This window comes from Peromyscus maniculatus, chromosome 8 (assembly GCF_049852395.1).
Source record: "Peromyscus maniculatus bairdii isolate BWxNUB_F1_BW_parent chromosome 8, HU_Pman_BW_mat_3.1, whole genome shotgun sequence".
Lineage (NCBI taxonomy): Eukaryota > Metazoa > Chordata > Mammalia > Rodentia > Cricetidae > Peromyscus > Peromyscus maniculatus.
This window is the reverse complement of record NC_134859.1, coordinates 18,694,351-18,719,776: the sequence shown is the minus strand read 5'-3', so window position 1 is coordinate 18,719,776 and position 25,426 is coordinate 18,694,351. Positions and strand designations below refer to the sequence as shown.

Below are 25,426 nucleotides of genomic sequence, written 5' to 3'. Positions count from 1 at the left end.
TGTATGCCTGGAGAAGGGCAGCCTGGAGCAGGGCTGACTTCTGCCGTGGAATGAAGTGTGCCTGGCTAGGCCCAGTTCTGAGTGTCCATTCTGCTCCATTTACTTCTGACCATGTCAGGCTCCAGGGTCTAAAAACACTCGCCACTCTTGGCTGTGGGTGACCCTGCTTCAGCCTCAGGCAGCTTACCCACCGGAGCCCAAACCTGCAGGAGGACCAGGGACGGGGGCGTATGTGTGTGTGTGTGTGTGTGTGTGTGTGTGTGTGTGTGTGTGTGTGCAGTTGCTCCAAGCTGAAGCCACATCACCCTCTACTGCTGGTTGTGAGGACACGCTGGCTCAGGAAAGGGATGGAAACACGTGGATGATGTAACACTGACAGGTGAGCCTGGGGTCTACAGCTGAGCACTTGCTGGACAGGCAGGGAAGAGGTAGCCAGGGCCTGGGGGAGTTGGGTAGAGTACCCAGAAGGGCAGGTGGGCTGTGGCCTGCACTCCACCCCCACCAGCACTGGAGACAGGGAAGACATATGAGGCTGTGGGTGCCGACTGCCACCGCTCACGTGGTCAAGTCTTGGGCTTTCTGGACCTCAGGCTGGGTGCTTCAAGAGGAAGACACGGGACACGATTCTGCCCTGGAGAAGGGCCCACCTGTGTGACCAAAGAATGGGCTTTGGAAGAGCCGGGTGTGAGGCAGGGGAGGTAGATGGACAAGCTGAGGCAGGAAGAGTGTCCCAACAGAGGAAAGCGTCTGAAAAGAGCCAGCCACCACCAAGGAGCTAGAATCCCCAAGGTCCTCACAGTCTTCACCATACAGACATGGGGGGCCAGAGAGCCTGAGGCTAGAAGATGCCTCTCTGCTGGCTTTGAAGATAAAGGAAAGGACCATGAGCCGAGGGATTTGGGGACTTTCAGAAGCTGGGAAACAAGGAATCCAGTTTTTCTTGCAGTCTCTGGAATGTCATCTATGCCTTAATTTCAAGCCAGTGAAACTCTCCTGGACTCCAAACCCTTCTTGGGAAACCCGCCTAGGCCACACAGCTGACCTCATAAACATTGGCACAAAAGGAACACCGTAGTAAGAGTCATGGCTGCAGATGGGGCTGGGTGGACTTGTAGGACCCTGGGGCTCCCAGCATGGGGATCCCCTCTACCAATGTCCTAATTGAGATCATGCTCAGGTGAGGTCAAGAAGTCCAGAGCTGCCGAGTGGTGGTGGTGCACACTTTTTTTTTCTATTATCAGCTTGATACAGTATAAATTCTTATCCTAAAAGTAAAATGTTTCACTGAGGCTTGCCCAGTAATTGAGTAAAACCAAAACTTATTATAAGCCACAGTCATCCTAGGGTCCCCCCTGCTATGTAGCCTCCCTGGTTCTGTGGGTTGCAGTCTGATTGTTCTTTGCTTTATATCTAGTATCCACTTATGAGTGAGTAAATACCATGTTTGTCCTTCTGGGTTTGGGTTACCTCACTCAGGATGATATTTTCTAGTTCCATCCATTTGCCTGCAAATTTCATGCTGTCATTGTTTTTCTCTGCTGAGTAGTACTCCATTGTGTATATGTACCACATTTTCTTAAGCCATTCTTCAGTTGAGGGGCATCTAGGTTGTTCCCAGGTTCTGGCTACTACAAATAGTGCTGCTATGAACATAGTTGGGCATGTATCTTTGTGGTATGATTGAGCATTCCTTGGGTATATGCCCAAGAGTGGTATGGCTGGGTCTTGAGGTAGATTGATACCCAATTTTCTGAGAAACCAGGTGGCACACACTTTTAATCCCAGCACTTGGGAGGCAGAGACAGGTCGATCTCTCTGAGTTCAAGGCCAGCCTGGCCTACAGAGTGAGTTCCAGGACAGCCAGGACTACACAGAGAAACCCTGTTTTAAAAAAAGAAAAGAAAAAAGAAGGCTGGGCGGTGGTGGCGCACGCCTTGAATTCCAGCTCTCGGGAGGCAGAGGCAGACGGATCTCTGTGAGTTAGAGGCCAGCCTGGTCTCCAAAGCAAGTTACAGGAATGGCGCAAAGCTACACAGAGAAACCCTGTCTCGAAAAACCAAAAGAAGAGAGAGAGAGAGAGAGAGAGAGAGAGAGAGAGAGAGAGAGAGAGAGAGAGAAAGAAAGAAAGAAAGAAAGAAAGAAAGAAAGAAAAAAGAAAGAAAGAAAAAAGAAAGAGAGAACTCCAGAGCCAAACAATGGTGGTCCATGATTGTAATCCTAGCCCTGGGAAGGCAGAGACAGGAAGACCCTGGGATCCAGCTAACCTTGCCTTCTTGAGTCTCAACCCAGTATGGGACTGTCAGAAAATAGAAAGGTTAAGGCTGAGCATGGTGGCACAAGACGTTAATCCCAGCATTTGGGAGGCAAAGCCAGGCAGATCTTTGTGAGCGCATGGCCAGTCTGGGTTACATAGTGAGTTCCAGGACAGGCCAGAGTTACCTAAAGAGCCTCTGTGTCGAAAAATAAAAAACAAAAAAGTAAACAGCACCTGAGAAAACACACCGAAAGTTGTCCTCTGGCCTCCACATACATGAATACACACATTCACAAGTGCCCTTCCCACATACATGCACACCCCACGACACATGCACATACATATCATACATACAAGCACACATGCAAGGAAACCAAAGAATACCAGAGCCTCAGCTGTTCCCTATGTGTGGGGAGGCCCTCTCCTGCATAAGGAGGGCGTGGGAGGTCACTCCCCAGGGCTGCCTCCTCCCCAGGGCTTGGGTTTTACACACCCCCACCCCCCACCCCTTCCTCCCCCCTTGTCTTACCCAGGCATGTGAACATGGGAGGAGGCCTTTGACAGCTTTAAGTCCTGACCTGACCAGGTGCAGAGATGCTCACTGGTGCCGGCTGAGAGAAGGCTGTCCACTGACAGGACCTTGTCCTTACCCTGGAGTAATTCTGACGCTCTTCACTGCCTGGCAAGAGACTGTGGGGGAAAGCCACAAGTGAGGGTGGAAGATTCTAAAATGGGGAGAAACCAGAGCAGAGTGCTCTCTGGGAAGAGAAGCCTGTGGGGCCGGCATGGGGATGGGAGGCCTGAGGGAGGAAGCCAGAGTGCTGCTGCAGGAGTCCAAGCGAAAGGAATGGGGATCTCACAGGGGCAGTCTGAGAGTGCCGGTGTAGGGGAGACTGGAGACTTGAAGGGTGTGGGTAGGGAGTCAGCCCCCCACTTTTCACCCCCATGTGTTGTCAGCCATGTTCACGGCAGACTAGGTGTCCTGCAGGTAGAGACTGAACTCCAGCTTTTGTCTGGTAAGGCTTGGTTGGAGGACTCTGGGTCAGTGGAGACACACACTTTCCTAGAATGGCTGCCTCATATGTCTAGCTGGCAGTTAGTGGGTGGATAAGGCCCGTCCGAGCCCCTGTCACCCTGGCTTTGTCACCTGCCATTTCAAGACCCTGGAGGGGGCCGGGGCTGAAGCATATGTCCTAGCATCTGCTCCTAACTGGGCAATGGTTTGGGCTGGGCCCAGAAAATCTCCTTGCCCGCTGTCTCCTGCCCTGCCAGCCCCCACTGTCAGACCTCAGACCCTGGGAGAGCAGGACTCTGCTCTTACAGAGACACAGACCTGCCTGGCCCCAGGCACCTGGTATCTATTTTCCTGGGAAAATCAATAGCTCCAATATGTCAGCTCTTAAGTGGAGCTACAATAAATTACCCTGCCATTAAGCACAGTGACGGCTGCCGCCTCTGCCTCCCCATTAGAGAGACATTAGGCTTCCCATGAAATTTCTCTGTGTGCTTTGCAATAATGAGGGCTGAGGTGTTGGTTTATGTCCCTGAGGGGCGAGGCAAAGGCTCCATATACAGTGTGGTGGCATATCACATCTTGGAGCTTCTACTACAGGGCTGCTTCTTCTCCAGCTTCCTGGCCAGGCTCCTGTGGCATAACCTGCTAGAAAGAGTGATTCCTCCAAAAATGTTTGTTGGAGGATGGTTGGTCCAGGAGTAGGTGGCTAAGGAATGGGGTCCAAGGACACAGGGCACTGCCCTGGACCAGATGCCTTCAGGAGCAGAGTGATGCTAAGGTGGTGTCTGTATCAGTTGCTGGGGTTCTGTGACTGAGCGCCATAAACTTGGTGACTTAGAACAATGGACATGTGGGGCTGTGGAGACGGCCCAGCAGTTCAGAGCACTGGCTGCTCTTACAGAGGACCTGGGTTCTGTTCCCAGCACCCACATGGTGGCTCACAATCATCCCTAACTACAGTTTCAGGGGATCCAGCACCCTCTTCTGGCCTCCATGGGCACCAGGCACACACACAGTGCACATACATATATTCATTGCAAAACACATACACATAAAATAGACATTTTTTTTCAAAGGCAGGGTTCTCTGTGTAGCCCTAGCTGTCCTAGAACTAGCTCTGTAGACCAGGCTGGCCTCGAACTCAGTGATCCACCTGCCTCTGCCTCATGAGTGCTGGAGTTAAAGGTGTGTGCCACCCCTTTTGACTTAATTTTTTTTTAATTAAAAAAGAGGATATAGGCCAGGTGGTAGTGGCACACTCCTTTAATCCTAGCACTTGGGAGGCACAGGCAGGAGGATTTCTGTGAGTTTGAGGCCAGCTTGGTCTACAGAGCTAGTTATAGGACAGCCAGGGCTACACAAAGAAGCCCTGTCTTGAAAAACAACAACCAAAGGAGGATGTATTCCTGATAGTCTGGACTAGAGGTGTTCGCCACCACCACCCAGCTTACAAAGACCTTCCCTGTGGCTGGTGACCCGACGGTCTGGACTAAAGGTGTTCACCACGGCCCAGCTTACAAAGACCTTCCCTGTGGCTGGTGAGGCTCAAGCTCGGGTCCTCAAGCTTGCATGGCGAGCACTTTGCAGACTGAGCTGCCCCCCCTTCCCCCAGCCCTAAGTTTCTGTCTCTGATCTGAGAGAGTCTTTGAGACTGATGTGGGCTCACTGGTCATTGTCAGAGGCTGGTCCCCCACAGGGTGAAACTAACTCTTGCTTCACCTCCTTGATGGTCCCATGGCTTGTCCTGGGCAGCTTGTGTCTGGCTTCCCTAGAGTCCTGTCCAGGAGCCTGGCTCCCTTCACACCTTAGGGCCTCAAGAGCTCTACCTCCTTCAGGAAGCCAGCCCAGCCCACCCCACCCCCAGCTTGCACATTAAGTTAGTATATATAAGCCTATATATTAGCCTATAGTTAAGGCCCTAGGTGCTGCTAGGTCCTTGCCAAGAGAGTGGTGTGGTAGCGTGGGGTTCTGTGCTGGAACAGGTGGGGCAGGGCGCAGGGAGGAGGAGCTGGGCAGACAGGTGCCTCTGTTGACACAGCAGCTCTTAGCCAGGGTCCTGGGTTGGGCCTCTCAGCATGGGGAGGTCTCACAGGTGTTGCTGGGCTCCAACATCTCTAGTATCCCTCCTGCTCTAACATAGTGAGTGCCTGGGGCAAGCACGTGAGTGCGAGGCTTTTGCCACTACTAAGTGGGCACAGGACACAGCATACTCCAGGTAACAAGGAGGCTGCTGATTCTGTTTCATCCTGGGGAGGATCACAGCCCCCAGGACCCTCTTTTGCCCACAAAACAGTAAGTAGACAAAAGCTAAGGTCACCTTCACGATGACAGACTGAGTGTGCTGCCCCAGGAGGGAGACCGTGAGCAAAGGGAAAAACCAGGCAAAAACCAGGTCCCAAGGTCCCAGCCTTCTGCACTTGGAGGGAACAAGGCACGTGGATTTACAGGTTGCCCAGTAAGCCTGCAATTGGAACAGGTACCAATTTCCCTGCAAGATTCTGGATCTAACTTACTTCAGGTCTCTATTTCCCTGGGTGGGGAGAAGTTTAAGGTCAGCTCTCCAGCAGAGAAGTTTCAAGGGAAGACAGGTCAGCGGGGCTGAGTGTTTGGAGGTGAACTTCATGTCTTCAGGAGCCAGGTTGCTGTACTGTGAGGGGTTGTCTTTCCCTCTCTGAAGCCTAGTGAGGGCATCCTCCACCTCTTTAGGGGTGCTGTGTAAGACTGGGCTTCCCCTAGCAGGAATGTCTACCTCACTACCAGTCACAGGCTGAAAGGTCAACTTCCTGTCTAACTTCTCCCTTCCCATGCTCTGGTGCCTTCAGACACTATCCCCTGAGCAAAATAGAAGCATGGGGACTCTGCTTGCCCAGAAGGGATCCTAGGTTTCTGGGACTCACAGCTGTCTGACCCGTGAGACAGAGAGGGAGGTGTTCATATTTTTTTTGTGACTGATTCATAGATCAAGAACAAATCCAGAGTGATATAACTCATGGCAGTTTCTATGTAGCATAGGTAGATAGATACTGTTGGGGCTGATCCTGTCTTTTGATTTTGTATTTTATATCGGGTTGGTGTTCTATCTATATAGTCCAAGCTGGCCTGGAACCAGCGGTCCTCCTGTCCCTGCCTCCGGTGTGGGGATTACAGGCTTGCCTGGTTCTGAAGATGCACTGAGCCTCAATCAGCTCCCAGCTCAAAACGCCAGGTGAGGTACGGAGTTTAATTCCAGAATCGCCTCCCTGTAGGCTGGTAACTTATCCAGGGTCTGGACATCCCCCACAGAGCCATTTCCATTCTCCCTGAGGGCAAAGGGATTCTGGGGACTTGGCCAAGTGGCGTCTACGATGCGAAGGCTTCCCACCTTCGGGCATAACTGAGGTGGACGTAGCTGGCAGCTGAGACACTGGCCAAGCAAGAGGCTGAGATCCTGGATAGAGCGCTAAGAATGGAAGACGCGCTTCGGAAGAAAAGAGACCAAGTCCCTCCGGGATGATGGTCCTGGAAAGAAGGCAGCAGAGGCCAAGGGTTCTCACGTCTGTGCGCATCTCGGGCATCAGACTGAACAGCCCCCCAGCCAAGCTCTTCCCGGAGCCGCCCCGCCGGCTCCAGTCTCCACCGAGAGACCGACAGACACACGAAAGCCATTGGGCCACCAGGGCGGAACCCGAGACGGAAGAGCTCGAGGGAGGAAGCGCGTCATTTCCGCTGCGCGGCTGGACACACGTTCTGTAGTCGTGAGAGATAGTGGATGTGAAGTTCGACTTCCGGTTCTGTGCGCCGGAAGCCACGAAAGCGCAGGGCGCCGCCGAGTGCGAGCCGAGGTCGCTATGAGCGGTGTCCTGTGTTCCCGGGGTGCGGGGTGAGCGCTGGGAGGTGCAGGTGGGCTGGGGCGGGAGGCGGCCGTGGCGGCGGGACGCTGACTGCTGACTCTCTTCCAGAGCGGTCCGGGCTCTGCGGCTTCTGGGCTGGGCTTCGCGAAGCCTGCACCCGCCGCCCCATGGCGGGTCTCCAGCCCAGCCTACAGACAGGGAAGAGGAGAAAGACGACCTCAACCTCCCCATCCAGTTTTCCTCCAGCAAAGCCACCCCAGCCCGCTGGACGGTGGAGCATTCGCTGGGGAAGGAGCAGCAGCGGCCCTTGTGGAAAGTGCTGCCGATCACCTTCACCCTCACGATTCTGATCCTCTGGTGCTATCTAAGGCAGGAGACTAGCACGGACCAGTGGTTGAGACAGGTGTTGGGAGAGGAGGACGAGGAGGACGAGGAGGAGCCGGACGGTCGTCTGGAGGAGCCCGAAGCTCCGGATTTTTACGGAGCTAGAACGTAACAGGGTTCCTGCTGAGGAAGAAAACAGGCGGCCGTCCCTCTGTTCCGTTGTCGAGTTTGGCGATTTCTGACCTGATTCTGTATGCGTCTTCGATGCTTTAAAAGGACTTTTGGAGCTGAGACGCGAGAACACAGCACGGAATTGGAGGCTCGAAATCTGATCCTTGCCAGGACACCAGTGCCCAGTGATTACGTCCAAAGGACTTTTGAGGTTCATAGAGAAGGTTTTGGCTGCCCCGTGTGCTGTTGAGTTTGTGATGTGTTTGTACAGCCTAATCATGTTTCCAGGGCAGTTCTGGTGGGGATGTTACCTGCAGTTCATTTGCTTTCTGACACAGAATAACTGCAGAAGGTTCGCACTTTGTATTATGCCATGGTGTGTACAACATCAGTTGGAGCTACTTTAAATGCTAACAGATGCAAAATACATTTGTAAAGTCTAATGAACACAATTCTCCCCTTGCATCAAGTGGTTTTTTGTTGTTGTAGTGGTCGTTGTTTTTCGTTTGTTTGTTTTGTTTTTTTGAGACTGAGACTTCCCTATATAGGTCTGACTGGCCTGGAACTGGCTGTGTAGACCAGCCTCACCTCAGACAGAGATCTGTCTGCCTCTGCCTCCAGCTCTCCAATGATGGGGTTAAAGGTGGGCAGCAGGGCCGGGCGGTGGTGGCGCACGCCTTTAATCCCAGCACTCGGGAGGCAGAGCCAAGCGGATCTCTGTGAGTTCGAGGCCAGCCTGGGCTACCAAGTGAGCTCCAGGAAAGGCGCAAAGCTACACAGAGAAACCCTGTCTCGAAAAACCAAAAAAAAAAAAAAAAAAAGAAAATGAAACAGAAAACATATTCATTCCATGAGTTGGCTGTTTGAAACCAGGAACTTATGCAGGGACACCTGGCTCAGTCTGGGAGGAAGGGACTGGACCTCCCTGGACTGAGTCTACCAAGTCGATCACAGTCCTCGGGGGAGGACTTGTCCTGGAGGAGATGGGAATGGAGGGTGGGCTGGGGGTAAGGGGAGGGCGTGGGAGGGGGGAGAATAGGGGAACCCATGGCTGATATGTAGAACTGAATGGTATTGTAAAATAAAAAATATATATCACAAAAAAAAAAAAAAAAAAGGTGGGCAGCAGGATCTATGGCATCTTGTTTTAAAAGGAGCAATTTTCTAGGCCAGCAGCCAACCTTTTCTGTTTTTTTTTTTGCTCTTCTCTCCCACTTGAGAACTTAAAACAAAGCAAAACAAAAACTAAGTGCTTGCTAGTAGTGAATGCCTGTAATCCCATCACTTGGAAGACTGAGGTCTGCCTGGGCTCCATAGGGAGACCCTGTTTCAAAAAACAAACTTTTCAATGACCCAGTGGATTTTTGTTTCTGTCTTTTTTTTTTTTTTTTTTAATTAACAGGGTTGGGGGTTGAACCCAGGAATCTAGCATGCTAGCCCACCACTGAGCTCTATTCCCAGCTCACATAGAATTGGTTTTGGGGGAAGGGGGAAAATGCCAGGGGCTGGAGAGATGGCTCAGTGGTTAAGAGCACTGACTGCTCTTCCAGAGGTCCTGAATTCAATTCCTGGCAACCACATGGTGGCTCACAACTATCTATAGTAGGATCTAATGCCCTCTTCTGGTGTAAAGGTGCAGATAGAGCGCGCGCGCGCACACACACACACACACACACACACACACACAGATATATAATAAATACTTAAAAAAAAAAAGTCACATTCCATGCAGCAGGTCCACAGTGCTCCCAGGCAGATCACTTCTCCCCAGTGATGTGGGTAGTTGAACTCATGAGCAAAAGGAGAACTTTGGCTGTTTGAGACAGTGGACACACTACACACATCTGTTTGAGACAGTGGGCACACTTACTACACATCTGTTTGGTGTTTTTTGTTTTTGTTTTTGAATTTTAAGACAGGGTTTCTCTATAACCCTGTCATTCTGTGGCTGTAGCTTGTGTTTTTCCTAAGGTGCCCAGCCTGGTAAGTGCCCAGTAAACATGTAGGGAGAGGACCTGCAAATATCAGCCAGCACTAGTGGTTGCTGCATGTATGAGAGAGAGATAAGCTGTTGGGCAGAGGAAATTATTAAGTAAAACATGTCCTTTCAAGGGAAAAGGAGTTAACCTAACAGCCACTTAAAAAATTAGATTCTTTTCTTTGTTTTTTGTTTTTGAGACAGGGTTTCTCTGTGTAGTTTTGGTGCCTGTCCTGGATCTCACTCTGTAGACCAGGCTGGCCTCGAACTCACAGAGATTTGCCTGCCTCTGCCTCCTGAGTGCTGGTATTAAAGGTGTGTGCCACCATCACCTGGCAAAAAAAGTTAGATTTATTTTATGTGTATGATATATGCATGTATGTGCACCACATGCTTGCCTGGTGCCCATGAGGTCAGAAGAGGGTGTCAGATCCCCTGGAACTGGAGTTATAATGGCTGTGAGCCAACATGTGGGTCCTAGGAATTGACCTTGGGTCCTCTGGAAGAGGAGTCAGTACTTTTAATGACTGAGCCATCTCCCCAGCCCCAACAGTTACTTTTTGTAAGCTCTTAAAATGGAAGGTCTCAATAGTGTTGGGCAGTCTTCCGAAAAGTGAGCTATTACACAGAGAAAAACCTGTTTTTGTTTTAAATTTCCAGCCCTTGAATAACAGCTTCAATAAAAAGGAGACTTGGCCAGGTGGTGGTGGCGCAAGCCTTTAATCCCAGCACTTGGGAGGCAGAGGCAGGTGGATCTCTGTGAGCTCCAGGCCAGCCTGGGCTACAGAGTGAGTTCCAGGACAGGCGCAAAGCTTACACAGCGAAACCCTGTCTCGAAACACCAAAAAAAAAAAAAAAAAAAAAGAGAGAGAGAGAGATTCTTATGTGGATGCCACAGGTGATGGAGTCTTCATTTCCCACTCTTCAGCAGTCTTGAGATGTGTTTATTTCTCTGTAGATCCTGTCTGTCCTTCCCTGCTTTGTTCTTCTGTTTGATCTATTTTGAAGTGACAATCTTCCTGGTTTTTTGGTTTCTTTGAGACAGGGTCTCTTACAGCCTGGGCTGGCCTAGAACTCACTGTCTCCAGCTCTTGAGTGTGAGGATTACATACTTGTGCAACCACATCACCTTCCTTTTTAAAAGAAATTAATTTCAGGGTTTTTGGGCTAGGGATAATACTCAATGATAGAGTGCTTGGCTAACATTCACAAGGCTCTGAGTTCAACCTCTAGCACCAGAACCAAACCAAACTACCAAAAGTTTAAAACAAAGTGTCTACAAAATGTCCCATGAAGCTGTAAGTCATCCTACTGGCAAGTGATAATCTTACCTTTTCCGTGTTTTAAAATGTAGCTTACATACTTGGGCCGTATTATTTTTGTTCATATTTCATATGGGTGTTCCTAGAAATGGGACAGATTACCTTCTGTAAGCAGGAGGATAAACTGCTTTCCAGCCTTTCCTTTCAGAGTACCTGTGGTCTTAGAGCTTGCTGCTCAAACTATCCCTCAGAGAACCATGCTGTCAGCTGAGGAGTTGTGGTCACTTTTCTTTGCATTTACGATGTCTCATGTCACACAGTTTCATACTAGTGAATGCTAGCCCTGGCTTCTCCCTTGCGAATTCATCCTAGCACCTGCAGAGCCCCGCCCACAACGTGCGCCCAGCACCCTGTGGATCCCAGCCCACTCATTCCTGACCACCCTGTACATCTTTATCCTATGCACTCATCTGCCAACCTTTTACACAGTGTTTATTTTTTTTAAAGCAGCTCAACAGAGAATTCACACTCGGTCCATCCTGAAATTCACAATTTTTTAATAAAGGGGTGGCCATCGCCACAGTCTAATTATAGACCTTTTCTAGCTAAAAGAAGCTTGTGCCCACGAGCAGCCCTCGCGTCCCCACACCGGTCCATGGCCCTGGACTCAGAGGCCAGCGAGGGGACTCTACACCGACGGGCGTGTCCTGCTTTGCGCCTATAACTTGCTGCCGTAGGGGGCCCGCAGGTTCTGCGTGCCGCCCCCGCCGCACGGCGCGCGTGGGCGAGGGGTCGGCGGGGGCGTGGCCGGCGCGGCGTGCCCGGGGGTGTGGCCGGCGCGGCGGGGGGCGCAGGGGGCTCGGTGCGGGGGGAGATCCGGGGGCGCCGGCGCGGCGCATGCGCGCTGCATTGTTTTGACTGAAAATGCCGTCGGTTTCGAAAGCGGCGGCGGCGTCGCTGAGCGGGTCCCCCCCGCAGACCGAAAAACCAACCCACTACAGGTCAGTGCCTGGGCTCCGGCCCGTGGCCTCCGGGACGCCACGGCGCAGGGGAGCGGCTCGTGCGCGCCCCGGGCCCGGGTGTCGCCGATGAGGGTGCGCCCCGCCCGCGCCCCCGCCGCCAGCCCTTGCGGGTCACGCCGTCCGGGCGCGGGCCGCCGCCTAAGGTGGAGAGGTGGTGCCCAGGGTCTTCGGTGACCCCTGGCCTGGGGGCCCGGCTTGCTTCTGGTCTCCCGCGACACTGCCCGCCAAGCTGGAGTCTGGAAACAGCGCCTGCGTTTGGGGCTCAGGGCCGCGCCTGGGCTGGAGATGGACGCGCGACCATCGGAACCCGGGCAGTCGCCGCCTGAGCTTGAGAGGCGGCGCCCGGGGTCTGGGGTGGCTTCTGGATGGGAGGCGGAGTCGCACCTAGGGTCGGATGGACGCCTGGGCTGTGAGCTTGGGGGTCGTTTCTGCGGCGCAGAAGAGGGGTAGCGCTTGGTGTGGGCGGGTGGAGCTTGCAGTCCATCTGGAACCCGAGAAGGGAGTTGCGCGGGAGTCGGGAGACCGGGTCGGGAGATTGAGAGGTGGCGCCTGGGGTCAGGGACTGTGTTGAAGGGGGCGGAGAACGGAGTCTAGTTGTGTAGAGTTATCTGGGATCGGACTTGGGGGTGGCACGCTGGGAGGAGGTGTGCGCCTCGAGTTGGGGAACTGGGAAATGGTATTTAGGGTCAGGGGGCGGAGAGTCTAATGGAGTTACCTGGTGTCTGAGTTGGGGGGTGGCGCCTGGGGTCCAGGGACTGTGCCCGCGGAAAGGGGAGGGTACCAGGCGGTGGAAGTCAGATGGACTTGGGGGGCTTTGGGTCTGGGACCCTGCCCCGCCGCGTCCAAGGGGCCTGCAGCCGGCGGCGGCTGCGGCCCGCAACGCTGTTTGTCTTTTTAGGTATCTAAAGGAGTTTAGGACAGAGCAGTGCTCCCTGTTTTTGCAGCATAAGTGCAGCCAGCACAGGCCGTTCACCTGTTTCCATTGGCATTTCCTAAATCAGCGTCGGCGCAGACCGCTCCGACGGCGGGATGGCACCTTCAACTACAGCCCGGACGTGTACTGCTCCAAGTATGATGAGGCCACCGGCCTGTGTCCCGACGGCGACGAGTAAGTGGGGCTCCAGAGGGTGGCTGTTGGCCTCTTCCCAGGACAGGTCAACAGGTCCTTGAGGTTCCTGGTTTTTGTTTTTAAAAAGGATCTCTGTGCAGCTCTGGCTGTCCTGGAAAACTCTGTAAACCAAGCTGGCCTCGAACCCAGAGATCCACCCGCCTCGGCTCCCCAAGTGCTGGAATCAAAGGTGTATGCCACTAGGCTGGCTCCGGTTCATTTTAACATCTGCTACCTGTGGAGGGGAACTTCATTTTTCACTCAGGTTTTCAGCAGAGTGTCTGTGTGAGGGGTTCCCCATTTTTAGGCTAGTTCCCTGAAAGATTAGGTGTGTTGTAGGGGGAAAGTCTTAGGTAATTCAAACAGATTTTGATTTACTTTCCACCCTTCCCCTGTCCCGTGCTCTACTTTAAAATTGGCCAATGTTTGGCAGCTACCGGATTTAAAATGGTTTCGTGCGGTCAGTTGCTTTTCAGCCAAGCGCTTGCGTACATGTAAGCATGGAATGTTTCCTTGCTGCTTACTGGTATTTTTTTGTTTTGTTTTGTTTTACATTCCGACCGCAAAAAATACGGAACATTTCATGAATTTGCGCGATTTCTTTGCGAAGGGGCCATGCCAGCCTTCGCTGTATTGTTCCAATTTTAGTGTGTGAGCTGCTGAAGCGGGCACTTCCCTGTGTATTTTAAAGAAGGGGAGCGGAACTGTTAATCTGAGAAGGATTCGTGAGATGATTTTGCTTTTTTTATTATTATTAATAACGTATTGTATATGAAATGACACCCATGGCCTTGCATATATTAGGCAAGGACTCCACCACTGAACTACCCTGCCATTATTTTAAAAAAAAAAAAAATTTTTTTTTTTTTTTTTTGGTTTTCCGAGACAGGGTTTCTCTGTGTAGTCTTGGTACCTGTCCTGGATCTCGCTGTGTAGACCAGGCTGGCCTCGAACTCACAGAGATCCACCTGGCTCTGCCTCCTGAGTGCTGGTATTAAAGGCGTGCGCCATCACTGCCCAGCTGGAAAATTGTTTTATTAGCACATTGTCATTTATGTAACACTTTCATATTTTAGTAAGTCAAGGTTTTGTTTGGGTTGGTTTATATTTTACACGTTTCCTAATGGTATTATGAGCAGATGTCTTTGTGTGTCTGTACGCATGTGTATGCGCGCGTGCGCTCGCGTGTGTGTGTGTGTGTGTGTGTGTGTGTGTGTGTGTGTGTGTGTGTGTGTGTATGCAGGTGCAGGGTGTCTGTGGGTGCTCATACTCTTGTGCATACCTAGATGGGAGTCCACAGGTCAGCCTCATGTGTGTCCCTCACCTTGTTTTGAAAGAGTCTCTCATTGGCCTGAAGCTGGTCAAGTAGGTTAGGCTTGATGGTCTGCTAGCAAGCGCCCGGGACTGCCTGTCTCTGCCTCCCTATCAGTCACTGGGACTGCAACCGTGGGCCACTGTACCCATTTTTTTTTTCTTTTCTAGAGTTCTGGGGATCAAAATCAGTTCTTTTTCTTTTCTTTTGTTTTTAAATCAGTTCTTTATAGTTGCAAGGCAGGTATTTTACTGACTGACCGTCTCTCCAGCCCCAATTGTCTCATTTTGAAAAACGGAGACAGAAAGTCCAGGTCAGACTCTGTGTTCAGAGGGAGGTGGTACATAGTATTGAGAGGTGTCACCTTGATCCTTTGGGCAGTTTGGGGATGTGGTGGCAGCTGCTTCCTGCCTGTGAGGTCAGTCTCTGTCTTGAAGGCCTGATCTCTTGACACCGGAGGGTCTGGCACCCAGTGAAGTCATTGTCATAGTCATAGAGAATGTGGTGCTGGAGGTTCTTTTTGTTTTTGTTGGATGTGGGGAAGTATGGCTGTTTTCATATGTATGTTACTAGGGAGAGAAGCCAAGGGCCAACCCTCTTCCACTGATCATATCTCTAGCTTCCCTCAGAGACTCACTATGTACTTCCAAATGGCCTGGAACTTACTGTGTAGACCTGACTGGCCTGGAACTTCCAGTAATTGCTTGCCTCTGCCTTCTGAGTGCTAGGATCTTTTCTTTTCTTTTCTTTTCTTTCTTTCTTTCTTTCTCTCTTTCTTCTTCTTCTTCTTTTTTTTTTTTTTTTTTTTTTTGAGACAGGGTTTCTTCATGTAGTTTGGTGCCTTTCCTGGAACTCACTCTGTAGACCAGGCTGGCCTCGAACTCACAGAGATCTGCCTGCCTCTGCCTCCCAAGTGCTAGGATTAAAGGCGTGTGCCACCATACTGGGCTTTTTATTTATTTATTCCTTTAATAGGAATTTTCTGCGTAGTATAGGCTGATTTTTCAACTCTGATCCTCCTGCCTCAGTCTCCTAAGGCTGGAATTACAGGTATCGTCACACTTGACACTGTGCCCTTCCTTCCTTTTTCTTTTCTTTTTCACTTTATGTGGTGCGTTGGTGGTTTGCCTGCATGTATGTCCTAGTGAGGGTGTCGGGTCCCCTGGAACGGGAGTTACAGAGTTGTGACTGTGCTGGGGATTGAACTCAGGTCCTCTAGAAGAGCAGCCAGTGCTTTTAACTACTAAGCCATCTCTCCAGTCCCATCTTTTCTTTTCTTTTCTTTTCTTTTCTTTTCTTTTCTTTTCTTTTCTTTTCTTTTCTTTTCTTTTCTTTTCTTTTCTTTTCTTTTCTTTTCTTTTTTGAGACAGGGCTTCTCTGTGAAGCCCCTGGCTGTCCTTCGTTCTATAGACCAGGCTGACCTTGAGCTCACAGAGATCCACCTGCCTCTGCCTCCTGAGTGCTGGGATTAAAGGCGTGCACCTCCACCTTCATCTTTTGGGCAGTTTGGGGAGGTGGGGGATAGCTGCTTCCTGTTCAGAGGTAGGGTGTGTGTGTTTCTGTCTGTCTTGTGCACATGAGAGTTCAGGTGCCCACAAAGTCCAGAGGATCTCCTGGAGCTGGTTGTGAATTACTCCATGTGAATTCTGAAAGCTCAACTTAGCTCCTCTGCAAGAGCAGTATATGTTCTTTTTTTAAATGTATTTATTTTCATTTTCTGTGCATTTGTATTTTGCCATGGGTGTCCTGTCCCCTGGAACTAGAGTTACAGACAGTTGTGAGCTGCCATGTGGGTGCTGGGAATTGAACCCAGGGTCCTCTGGAAGAGCAGTATATGCTCTTAACTGCTGAGCCAGCTCTCCAACCCCTCACAGAAAGGTTGTTAGTAGATATATTTTTGCTGGTAATGTAGCTCCAGGGCCAAACTAGATAAATAATGTCACCTGCTGAGCTTCAGTTACAGTAGTGTTCTAGAGCCAGCAATACGGTTCACTAGGTAAAGAACCTAGCTGCCAAGCCTGATGATGACTTAAGTTTTACCCTTAGGACTCACATAATGGAAGAAGAAAACTCATGCAAATTATACTCTGACTTCTGTACACATGCTCTTGTACACACACACACACACACACACACACACACACACACACACACACTAAATACATACAGTACTTTTTGTTGTTTTGAGACTGGATTTCTCTGTGTAGCCTTGGCTTTCCTGGAACTCACTCTGTAGAACAGGCTGGCTTCAAACTCAGATCTGCTTGTCTGTACCTCCCAAGCACTGGGATTAAAGGCAAGTGCCACCACCACCCAGGAATAATTTAAAACAACAACAACAACAAAAACCATAGTCAGGCCAGGCGGTGGTGGCGCACGCTTTTAATCCCAGCACTCGGGAGGCAGAGCCAGGTGGATCCCTGTGAGTTCAAGGCCAGCCTGGTCTACAGAGCGAGATCCAGGACAGGCACCAAAACTACACAGAGAAACCCTGTCTGGGAAAAAAAAAAAAAAAAAAAAAAAGACATGCAACCTGTGGAATTTAATTCTTTTTGAACTAGCTCCTTCAAACATGTCCTTAGAAGACAGGCTAAGACCTGGGCTCCGTTCCTAGTTTTCCATGATCTCTTGGTCACCTTGGGGCTGCTGCCTGAGCTTGCAGCAGGAATACATGAGGCAAATGGTACCCGGCTTGTCTGACCTTGTCCTAGAGTATGGCCTGGGGACAGCTCGTAGAATTCACCAGTGATACTTTTAATTTGTAAAAAGAAAGCGTGACTTGGGCTGGAGGGTTGGCTCAGTGGTTAGGAGTACTTGCTGCTCTTCCAGATGACCTGGGCTCAGTTTCTAGTACCCACATGGCAGCCCACAACCTATCTATGACTCCAGGTCCAGCGAATCTTCTGAGTCTGCAGGTGGCAGCTACACACATGGTACACAGATGTACACGCAGGCAGAATACACACACATACAAGAAAATAAATCTAAAAAAGAAGAAATAGAGCATGTCTCGGGCAGTTTGTGGTTCTGAAACTTGGTTGTCCTAGTTATTGGAGCATGTCACTGCTGGGCACCCAGGGTGTGTCGTTCTGTAGATCCGCCTGCCTCTGCCTCCTGAGTGCTGGGATTAAAGGCGTGCGCCACTACCTACCACCTGGCAGGTATGTCCGTTCTTAACGGGGTGAAGTGTGCTGCAGTGATCACCAACCTACAGGTCCAAGTGGTAATTAACCATATGCTGACATTGTTACTGACATGTTAGCTAACATTCAGGCTTAGTAGTTTGTAGTTTATCGGTAGGAAACCTAAGTGGGACTTGTCCCAATGCTTGCCATTCAGTTTGGGGTGTGTTCTGTGGGCATGTGTACTTAAAAAGAGTCAGATGTGTCTTAGGAAAGATTTTTGTTTGTAATTTATCTAGAGCACATGGGCTTGCCCTTCAGGAAGCATTTGACGGGCTGCCTCCGCTGGGAGTCTCTGCTTAGTAATTACTGAGAAGGACTTCCCCATCACTGCACATGTGGAATGGCTGGAGTTTGTCTTATTAATAAACGCATATTCTGGTTCATGCAGGGTTGCCATAGAAATTGTAAATTAGATAGTGCCTTCCAGAGCATTGATGGTGGGGCTTTCTCTTTATTTCAGGGTCTTGAAATTCCTTTTTTTTTTTTCTTCGTTCTATCAAACAGTCAATGAGCATTCATTTGTTATAGTACTGGAAATAGAACCCAGGTCCTCAAGAAAGCTGGGCTTTACCTCTAAGCCTCATGCCTAGACCCACAAATCCATTATTTTAAAACATCAGCATTTCTCAGTGTGAAGCCCCCTTAGCCAGTGTGTGGTAAAGTGAGCAGCCAGTTCGTCTTGGTGCTGGCTGGGCCCATCCAGGGCTCTGGGTCTGCCCCAGGAGGATGGGCACCTCTGGGTGGCAGCAGTGCTGGCCCTTGTCAGCAGCCCTCCTCTCCCCTCACCCTTTCCTTCTGGGTTGCCTCCCATCACTCACCTGGGTGAGCACCCTCTCCTGAGTTGTCTCTCCCTTTCGAGTCCTCCCAATTCTCCCTTGTTGACACACACACTCCCTGGGAAATCTTGCTGTCAAACAGTCCTGTTAAGATTGCTGCTGCACTCTCCTGGTTGGTGGTCACCTCTTCCTGCCTCCTCCTGTGACCCCTATTCAGCCTGTCCTCCCCTCTGGTACTTCTTGGGTAATTACTGGACCCCTGCCAACTACTTCATTTGGAGGTTTGGCTCCACAGAGTACTACTGCCTGCTTCATCCCATCCTGGATGACAACTTGCCCTTTTTTTTGGTGGGCATAACATTTTGCCAGCATTGGCCTCGATTAGTTGCTCTGGGTCATGTGTGGTGGGTCTTGCCCTTGTGGGGACTGGCCTTCAGGCTCCGCATGGCCTGCTTAGGTTGGCCAGCTAATTAGCTAGTGGTGGATCCATCTCCCACACCCATTAAGCAGCATCTAGGGCAGGCAATGGGGTTACATTCATCCAGCATGGGTGCTCCTGGGGCTGCAAGCAAAGTAAGTCAGTCTGTCATCTATCCATCCATCCATCCATCCATCATCTTACTCTGTGGCTTTGGCTGACTTCAGACTCACCGGGATCTGCCTGTCTCCTATCTCTGACTCCCAAGTGCTTGGATTAAGGTCATGTGCTGTCACACCAAGTACCTCTCTTTTGAGGTAGTTTCTGGGGAGGAAAGTGGGACCGGCATGAAGGATAGAAGCTCCCATTCTTAACCTGAGACCAGGTATGGTACCTCGTGGGATCGGGTGCACATCACTTGGCATTGTGTGTGCCTTCCTGAACTCTAGGAGGCAAAGGTAAACTTGCAGAGAGCCAGGAGCGTGTACCCATGGTTGTTTGGATGGAGAAGGTTCAGGTAGCTCCCACTGTGTGCCAGCTGACTGTAGTCTTACTTAGGCTGTCCCTGGTGATGTAGCTGGCTAAAGGCTTCAGTTTGTCTTATTTATACATAAAATTGAACTCATTAATTTGATGCAACTTTCCTGAGCAGTGGGACTCATTTTCCTACTTAGTTCATGGGGCAGCCTCCCTCCCATTTCCTAAAGATACTTGGGGCATCTGGGAACAGATATTGTCTAGGTGGGTTTCAACATGTAAGGGGACTCTTTCATTGTGGATCTTGAATGGAAACTATCTTGGTCAGTGTTCTGTTGCTGTGATGAGACACCATGAATGACTACAGCAACTCATACAAAAGACAGCATTTATCTGGGGCTGGCTTACAGTTTCAGAGCTTTAGTCCATTATCATCATGGTGGGAAGCATGGTGGCAGGCAAGCAGACATGTTGCTGGAGAAGTACCTGAGAGGTCTACATTTGGATCCACAGGCAGCAGGAAGAGAGAGACACTGGGCCTGCTTTCAGCTTTTGAAACCTCAAAGCCCACTCCCAATGACACACTTCCTCCAACAAGGCCACACCTCTTTCCCTCCCCCCCACTTGATTTTTATTCTAATGCAAGTGGTGATGAAGCACCAGCCTGCCCTCCATTTTAGGCTTAAAAGCCATCTTATAGTAAAGACAAACCAGATTCATTCCTGTTTATGATTAAACCTCTGTTTCTCAAGGATTGGACGGGTCCTACCTGTAACCTTAACAACAAATGGTTCTGGACTGCCTGTTCAGGAATGGCAATCATGTCTTTGTTTTTTTTTTTTTTTTTTTTTTTTTTTTTTTAAGATTTATTTATTATGTATACAGCATGTATGACTGCAGGCCAGAAGAGGGCACCAGATCTCATTACAGATGGTTGTGAGCCACCATGTGGTTGCTGGGGATTGAACTCAGGACCTCTGGAAGAGCAGTCAGTGCTCTTAACCTCTGAGCCATCTCTCCAGCCCCCTCATGTCTTTGTTTTAAGAAGTTCTTTAACCATCTTGCACCCCTGCCTTTGTTTTTGGTTTCTCTGTGTAGCTTTGTGCCTTTCCTGGGACTCACTTGGTAGTCCAGGCTGGCCTCGAACTCACAGAGATCCGCCTGGCTCTGCCTCCTGAGTGCTGGGATTAAAGGCGTGCACCACTACCGTCCGGCGCACCCCTGCCTTTGTTTCCAACCCTGCTATGACCACCTGTTGTTAGGACTACCTCATTATACCCACCTTGCGACCATGTCTTTGTTTCAGGAGGCCATCAGGACTAACTGGTTATGCTTACATTCTCCTGTAGCCCTGATTTTGCCTGCCAAATTCCCCATTTGGAACCCCCTACCCCTGATCTGTAAAAGCATTGTCTTCCTCACATCCAAGGCTGACTGCTCAAATCCTACCTTAGCAGGAGACAGCCCGTGTTCAGGAATAAGAAGTTTGCTTTAACTAATTCCTTGTTTTAATTAATGTGAAGGCCACACCTCTTAATCCCTCTCAAGTAGTGCCATTCCCTGATGACCACACATTCAAATATATGAGCCTGTGGAGGCCATTCTTATTCAGACCACCTCACTGTTGGTAACTTGCTGGGTTTCCATTTCTTCTTTTTTTGTAGACAGGGTTTCTCTGTGTAGCCCTGACAGTCCTGGATCTCACTCTGTAGACCAGGTTGGTCTCGAATTAATAGAGATCCACCTGCCTCTGCCTCCCAAGTGGTGGGATTAAAGGTGTGTGCCACCAACACTCAGCTGTTTATTTTTATGTGTCTGTGTGTTGGTATGTGCAGAAGCCCTCAGAGGCCAGAGATGTTAGATCCCCCTGGAGCTAGAGATAACAGGTGGCTGTGTACCCTATGTGGATGGTGGGAACTGAACTTAAGTCTTCTGCAAGAACAGTACCTTTTCTTAACCACTGAGCCACCTCTACAGCCTCTGGAATTTCCCTTTTTTTCTTTTTGTTGTCGGTTTTTTCAGACAGGGTTTCCCTGTGTAGCCCTGGCTGTCCTAGAACTCACTCTGGCCTCAAACTCAGAGATCTGCTTGCCTCTCCCTCTTAGATGTGGTACTCTAGCCACCAAGCCTGCTCATGCCTCCCATTCATGGGAAAAGTTTGCACAGTCACAGCTCACACTCACCCTACAGGGAGTCCAGCGTTCACTTAAGCCCTAGGCCCTACAAGTTTTTTATCTTTATTTATTTTTTGAAACAGGATCTCACTATGTAGCCCTGGCTGTCCTGGATTTTGCTTTGTAGACTAGGCTCTGAACTCACAGAGATATGCATTCCTCTAGCTGACTAGTGCTGGGATTAAAGGTGTGCACCAACACGACTGGTCCCCCATGAGTATTTATATGAGTAAGAGTCTTTCCATGGAGATATCACAGGTAAGAATGTGACATATGCCATAGCCATGGAGATACATGACAAGCTGCTCTAAGTCTTAGAAATGGAAACTCGGGCTGGGCGGTGGTGGTGGTGGTGGTGGCGGTGGCGGCGGCGGCGGCGGCGGCGGCGGCGGCGGCAGCAGTGGCAGAACACAGAGGCAGACAGATCTCTGTGAGTCTCTTGAGTTTGAGGTCAGCTGGTCCACAAAGTGAGTTCCAGGCCAGCCAGGGCTGTTACACACAGAAATCTTGTCTGGGAAAAAAAACCCAAACCAAACCAAACAAACAAAGACATGCCCATCATTAAGGCATTTTCTTTCTATTTGATCTAAGCTCAAGCTTTGAGGTCATGGAGTAGTGGGCAGCGACTGCCTGGCCAAGCAGAAAAGAGTGCTAGACAGTGGGAGCGCAGATGCTCTGTGGAGAAATCCGAGACTGGGCTCTGGTTGCCATGGCAATGGTCCTGGAGCAGAGAAGCAAGGTGCCCCTCAGCACAAGTCAGAGCAAACCCCATGAGAATGGACATAAATTTAGTGTAAAATTGGGAGGATGGATAAGGGTAGGTGAGTTATGTCTGTGAGGTAGGGACCTCTCTCTCTACCCCTATGGAGTGATGTCACACCTTTTTCTCTGATGGGATGGCAGTTAGAATGAATGACCACTGGAATGGGCCCATCCCCGGTCACTGCAAGGTAGATGTGGGCTGTAAAGGGAGGTGAGGCCCATTTCGTGATAGTCAGGATTTGTTTGTAGCGTTGTCATCGCCCGCCCACACACACACCACACACACACACACACACACACACACACACACACACACACACACACCCTACAGCATGAGGCCTCTTTGCTCTGTTCCCCTATATTTCTCTGGTTGTTTATGACTCTCTTGGGAGTATATAACCATGCGCCTGTTGTGTGATTGTGACATGGGTGACATTGCCTTGTCTCTTCGATTTTGCCCCAGGTCCTGCCTTGGCTCTTCCCAACCCCTTCCCCTCCTTGGGGTCCTTGAAAGCACCAGGATGTGGACTCAGAAGTTACCTTCTCTGATAATAACTTGTCAGAAAGATGACATGACTTGTGTGTGTGACAAAAATGAACATTTAAGAATTTTATTCAGGGCTGAGAGTATTGGCATACACTTTTAATCCCCGATTTCAGGATGCAGAGGCAGGCAGATCTCTGAGTTCGAGGCCAGCCTGGTCTACATAGGGGTTCTGAGCCTGCCATATCTACATAGTAAGATCCTGCCTAAAAATTAAAAAAAAAAAAATAACTTCAGAACTATTGAAATGGCTTAGATAAAGGTACTTGCCACCAAAAAACATCATGGGTTAAGTCCTGGAAAGAACAGACTCCTGGAGTTGTTGGACACATAGATAAAATAAACAGTATAGTAAAACATTTCTTAGGAAAGAAAAATAGCCAGGTGGTGGTGCTGCATGCCTTTAATCCCAGCACTCAGGAGGCAGAGGCAGGTGGATCTCTGTGAGTTCAAGGCCAGCCTAGTCTACAGAGCTAGTTCCAGGACAGGCTCCAAAGCTACACAGAGAAATCCTATCTTGAAAAACCAAAAAATAAAAAATAAATAAAAAATAAAAAGAAAGAAAGAAAATAGTAAAGGCTAGGTATTGTATCCGTCTGTAATTCTAGCACTTGGGAGGTTGAGATAGAATTAAGAGTAGAAGGGCATCCTGGGGTACATAGCAAGTTTGAGGCCAGCCTGGTGTATAGAAGACCTGTCTCAAAATACAAACCAGGTAGGAGAGTTTAGTTCCCAGTTTGAGAGAAGTGATGGACACAGTTTGGAGTTGCTTGCTTCCTGTGTAGTCTAACTCGGAGAGAGAGCAAGATCACTCTGTGGCTTGTCCTTTAATGTTGTTTGTAACAAAGTTAGTTCTTCCTTTTCTTGGGGAGATGTTTTTGTTTTAAACTCTGTTTACCACATTAGCTAAAAGACGTTATTTAAAAACCAGTAAAGGAGGGCGGGAGCTGGAGTTCAGTGATAGAGCACTTGCCTAGCATGCATGCAGTCCTAAGTTCAATTCCCAGTATTTCCAGGAAAAAAGTGAACTATTGACTTAAAGGTAGATAACAGTACGTTAAAAAGTAAATCAAATAAAATCAGTGAAGGGCTGGGACTGTGCAGCTCATTGTTTACCTCATGTGCAAAAGCCCTGGGTTCAGTCCCCAGCACCACATAAACAGGGTGTGGTAGTCACCTTAGCACGGGGATTGGGTAGAGGCAGGAAGAAGTGAGGTCATTGGTTATGCAGGCTTGGGTTACAGGAGACCCTGTCTAAAAAAAAAAGCCTGTCACTTTCTCACCAGTCAGAAGCCTCTGTCTTGATGTGATCTCATGAGTTTTGGCACAGTAATTAATGATAATAAGGACAATGTCTTAGTTTGCTTTTCTCTTTCTGTGATAAAACATTCTGACCCAAAGCAATTTGGGGGAGGAAATGGTTTAATTGGCTCACACTTCACATCACTGAGGGAACTTGAGGCAAAAACTGAAGCAGACACCTTGGAAGAAGAACTCTGCTTACAGTGTTTCTTACTGCTTACTCACTTGGCTTGCTCACTTCGCGTTCTTTTTTTCCCCCCTTTTTGTTTTTTGTTTTTTGGAGTTTTTTTTTTTTTTTTTTTTTTTTTTTTTTTTTTTTTTTTTTTTTTTTTTTTTTGAGACAGGGTTTCCCTCTGTAGCCCTGGCTATCCTGGCACGTGTTCTGTAGATCAGACTGGTCTCAAACTCACAGACATGTCCTGCTTTGCCTCCCCAGTGCCGGGATTAAAGGCGCCACTACAACCCTGCTCAGTTTGATTTCTTATACAATCCAGGATCATCTGCCCAGGGTTGGAACAGCCCACATCCATTATCAATCAAGAAAATGCCTCACAGATTGGCCTACAGGTCAGTCTGATGGAGGCGTTTTTCTCAGTTGAGGTTCCCTGGTCTCAGATGACCCTGGCTTGTGTCCAGTTGACAGGAAACTGACGAGCACCGGTAGAAGTGCATGGTGTAAACTATGGAAAGGTAGTGGGGCCAGGTCCTCATTCGGTAATGTCATCCTTCGGTCAGAGCAGCCCTCGGTGAGCAGCGGTGTAGAAGCAGCTACTCAAGTGGGAGGCAGGTGGAGCGCAGGGTCAGCTCTGAGTCTACAGGAACTAGTCAGTGTGTTCACCCCTCTGCTCCCCAGATGTCCCTACCTGCATCGAACAACTGGGGACACTGAGCGCAAGTACCACCTGCGCTACTACAAGACGGGCACGTGTATCCATGAGACAGATGCGCGGGGCCACTGTGTGAAGAATGGTCTGCACTGCGCCTTTGCACACGGGCCCCTGGACTTGCGGCCCCCTGTGTGTGACATCAGGTGAGTAGGGTGCTTACCTAAGGACCGGCTTCCTCCCTTGCTGCTTCCGGTGTCTTTGTTTCCGAGCATCTGTTTCCGAGTCCCAGTTTTATTCAGTTACCGTTTGGGTACAGGGTCTCCTGTGCATGCCACACTGGCCTCAGCCTACCCCCTGCCACTCTTTGGGTGCTAAGATGACAGAGTTTGCCACCGTACCTGTTTATGGTGCCTAAGGATCGAACCAGGGTTTCCTGTGTGCTGTGCAAGCACTGTACGAACTGAGGTCCATCCCTGGCCACCCCTCATCTGTTCTGTTTCCTTGTGTATTGTGAACCACAGATGGGACAGAGGTGTAATGCTTTCTGTCTAGACAAATGAACATCTTGTGTGCCCAGCTGCTGTGGAAAGTAGATCCTTTCTGAGCCTACACCTTTAATACCCTAACACTTGGGAGGCCAAGTCAGGCTCAGGCTGCCACGAGTTCAAGCCCTTTCTGCAATATA

General features: G+C 49.8%; 2 protein-coding genes and 1 non-coding gene across 9 annotated transcripts in view; 2 read left to right on the top strand and 1 right to left on the bottom strand.

The window, feature by feature from the left end:
- The first annotated feature begins 6,988 nt into the window (after positions 1-6,988).
- On the top strand, positions 6,989-8,046 carry Uqcc4 (ubiquinol-cytochrome c reductase complex assembly factor 4). The gene is made up of 2 exons (XM_006971667.4): positions 6,989-7,128; positions 7,208-8,046. Exons 1-2 carry the CDS (start codon positions 7,097-7,099, stop codon positions 7,593-7,595), a joined length of 420 nt encoding a protein of 139 aa, XP_006971729.1. The 5' UTR covers positions 6,989-7,096; the 3' UTR covers positions 7,596-8,046.
- A 3,632-nt stretch (positions 8,047-11,678) lies between these two features.
- Unkl (unk like zinc finger) overlaps positions 11,679-25,426 on the top strand; it is a 48,910-nt gene continuing 35,162 nt past the window's right edge. For 2 of the 7 annotated variants that reach the window (XR_001579614.2, XM_016005565.2), the window contains exons 1-3: positions 11,710-11,835; positions 12,755-12,964; positions 24,768-24,944. Coding sequence is in view for 4 of the 7 variants with exons in the window: in XM_016005565.2 (XP_015861051.1) it covers positions 11,759-11,835; positions 12,755-12,964; positions 24,768-24,944 (464 nt within the window). In the remaining 3 variants the exon portion in view is untranslated. Of the gene's footprint in view, positions 11,836-12,092; positions 12,266-12,754; positions 12,965-24,767; positions 24,945-25,426 lie in introns of those variants that run through there. The other 5 variants (XM_016005568.3, XM_006971669.4, XM_076577528.1 and 2 more) reach the window with 5 other exon arrangements.
- On the bottom strand, positions 13,530-13,636 carry LOC121831871 (U6 spliceosomal RNA). Its single transcript, XR_006075473.1, has one exon. It is a non-coding gene; the product is annotated as a U6 spliceosomal RNA (small nuclear RNA).

Coding starts and splice junctions, on each gene's coding strand:
- Uqcc4 (XM_006971667.4), top strand. CDS start 7,097: ATGAGCGGTGTCCTGTGTTCCCGGGGTGCGGG. Junction 7,129..7,207: donor CTGTGTTCCCGGGGTGCGGG/GTGAGCGCTGGG, acceptor ACTCTCTTCCAG/AGCGGTCCGGGCTCTGCGGC.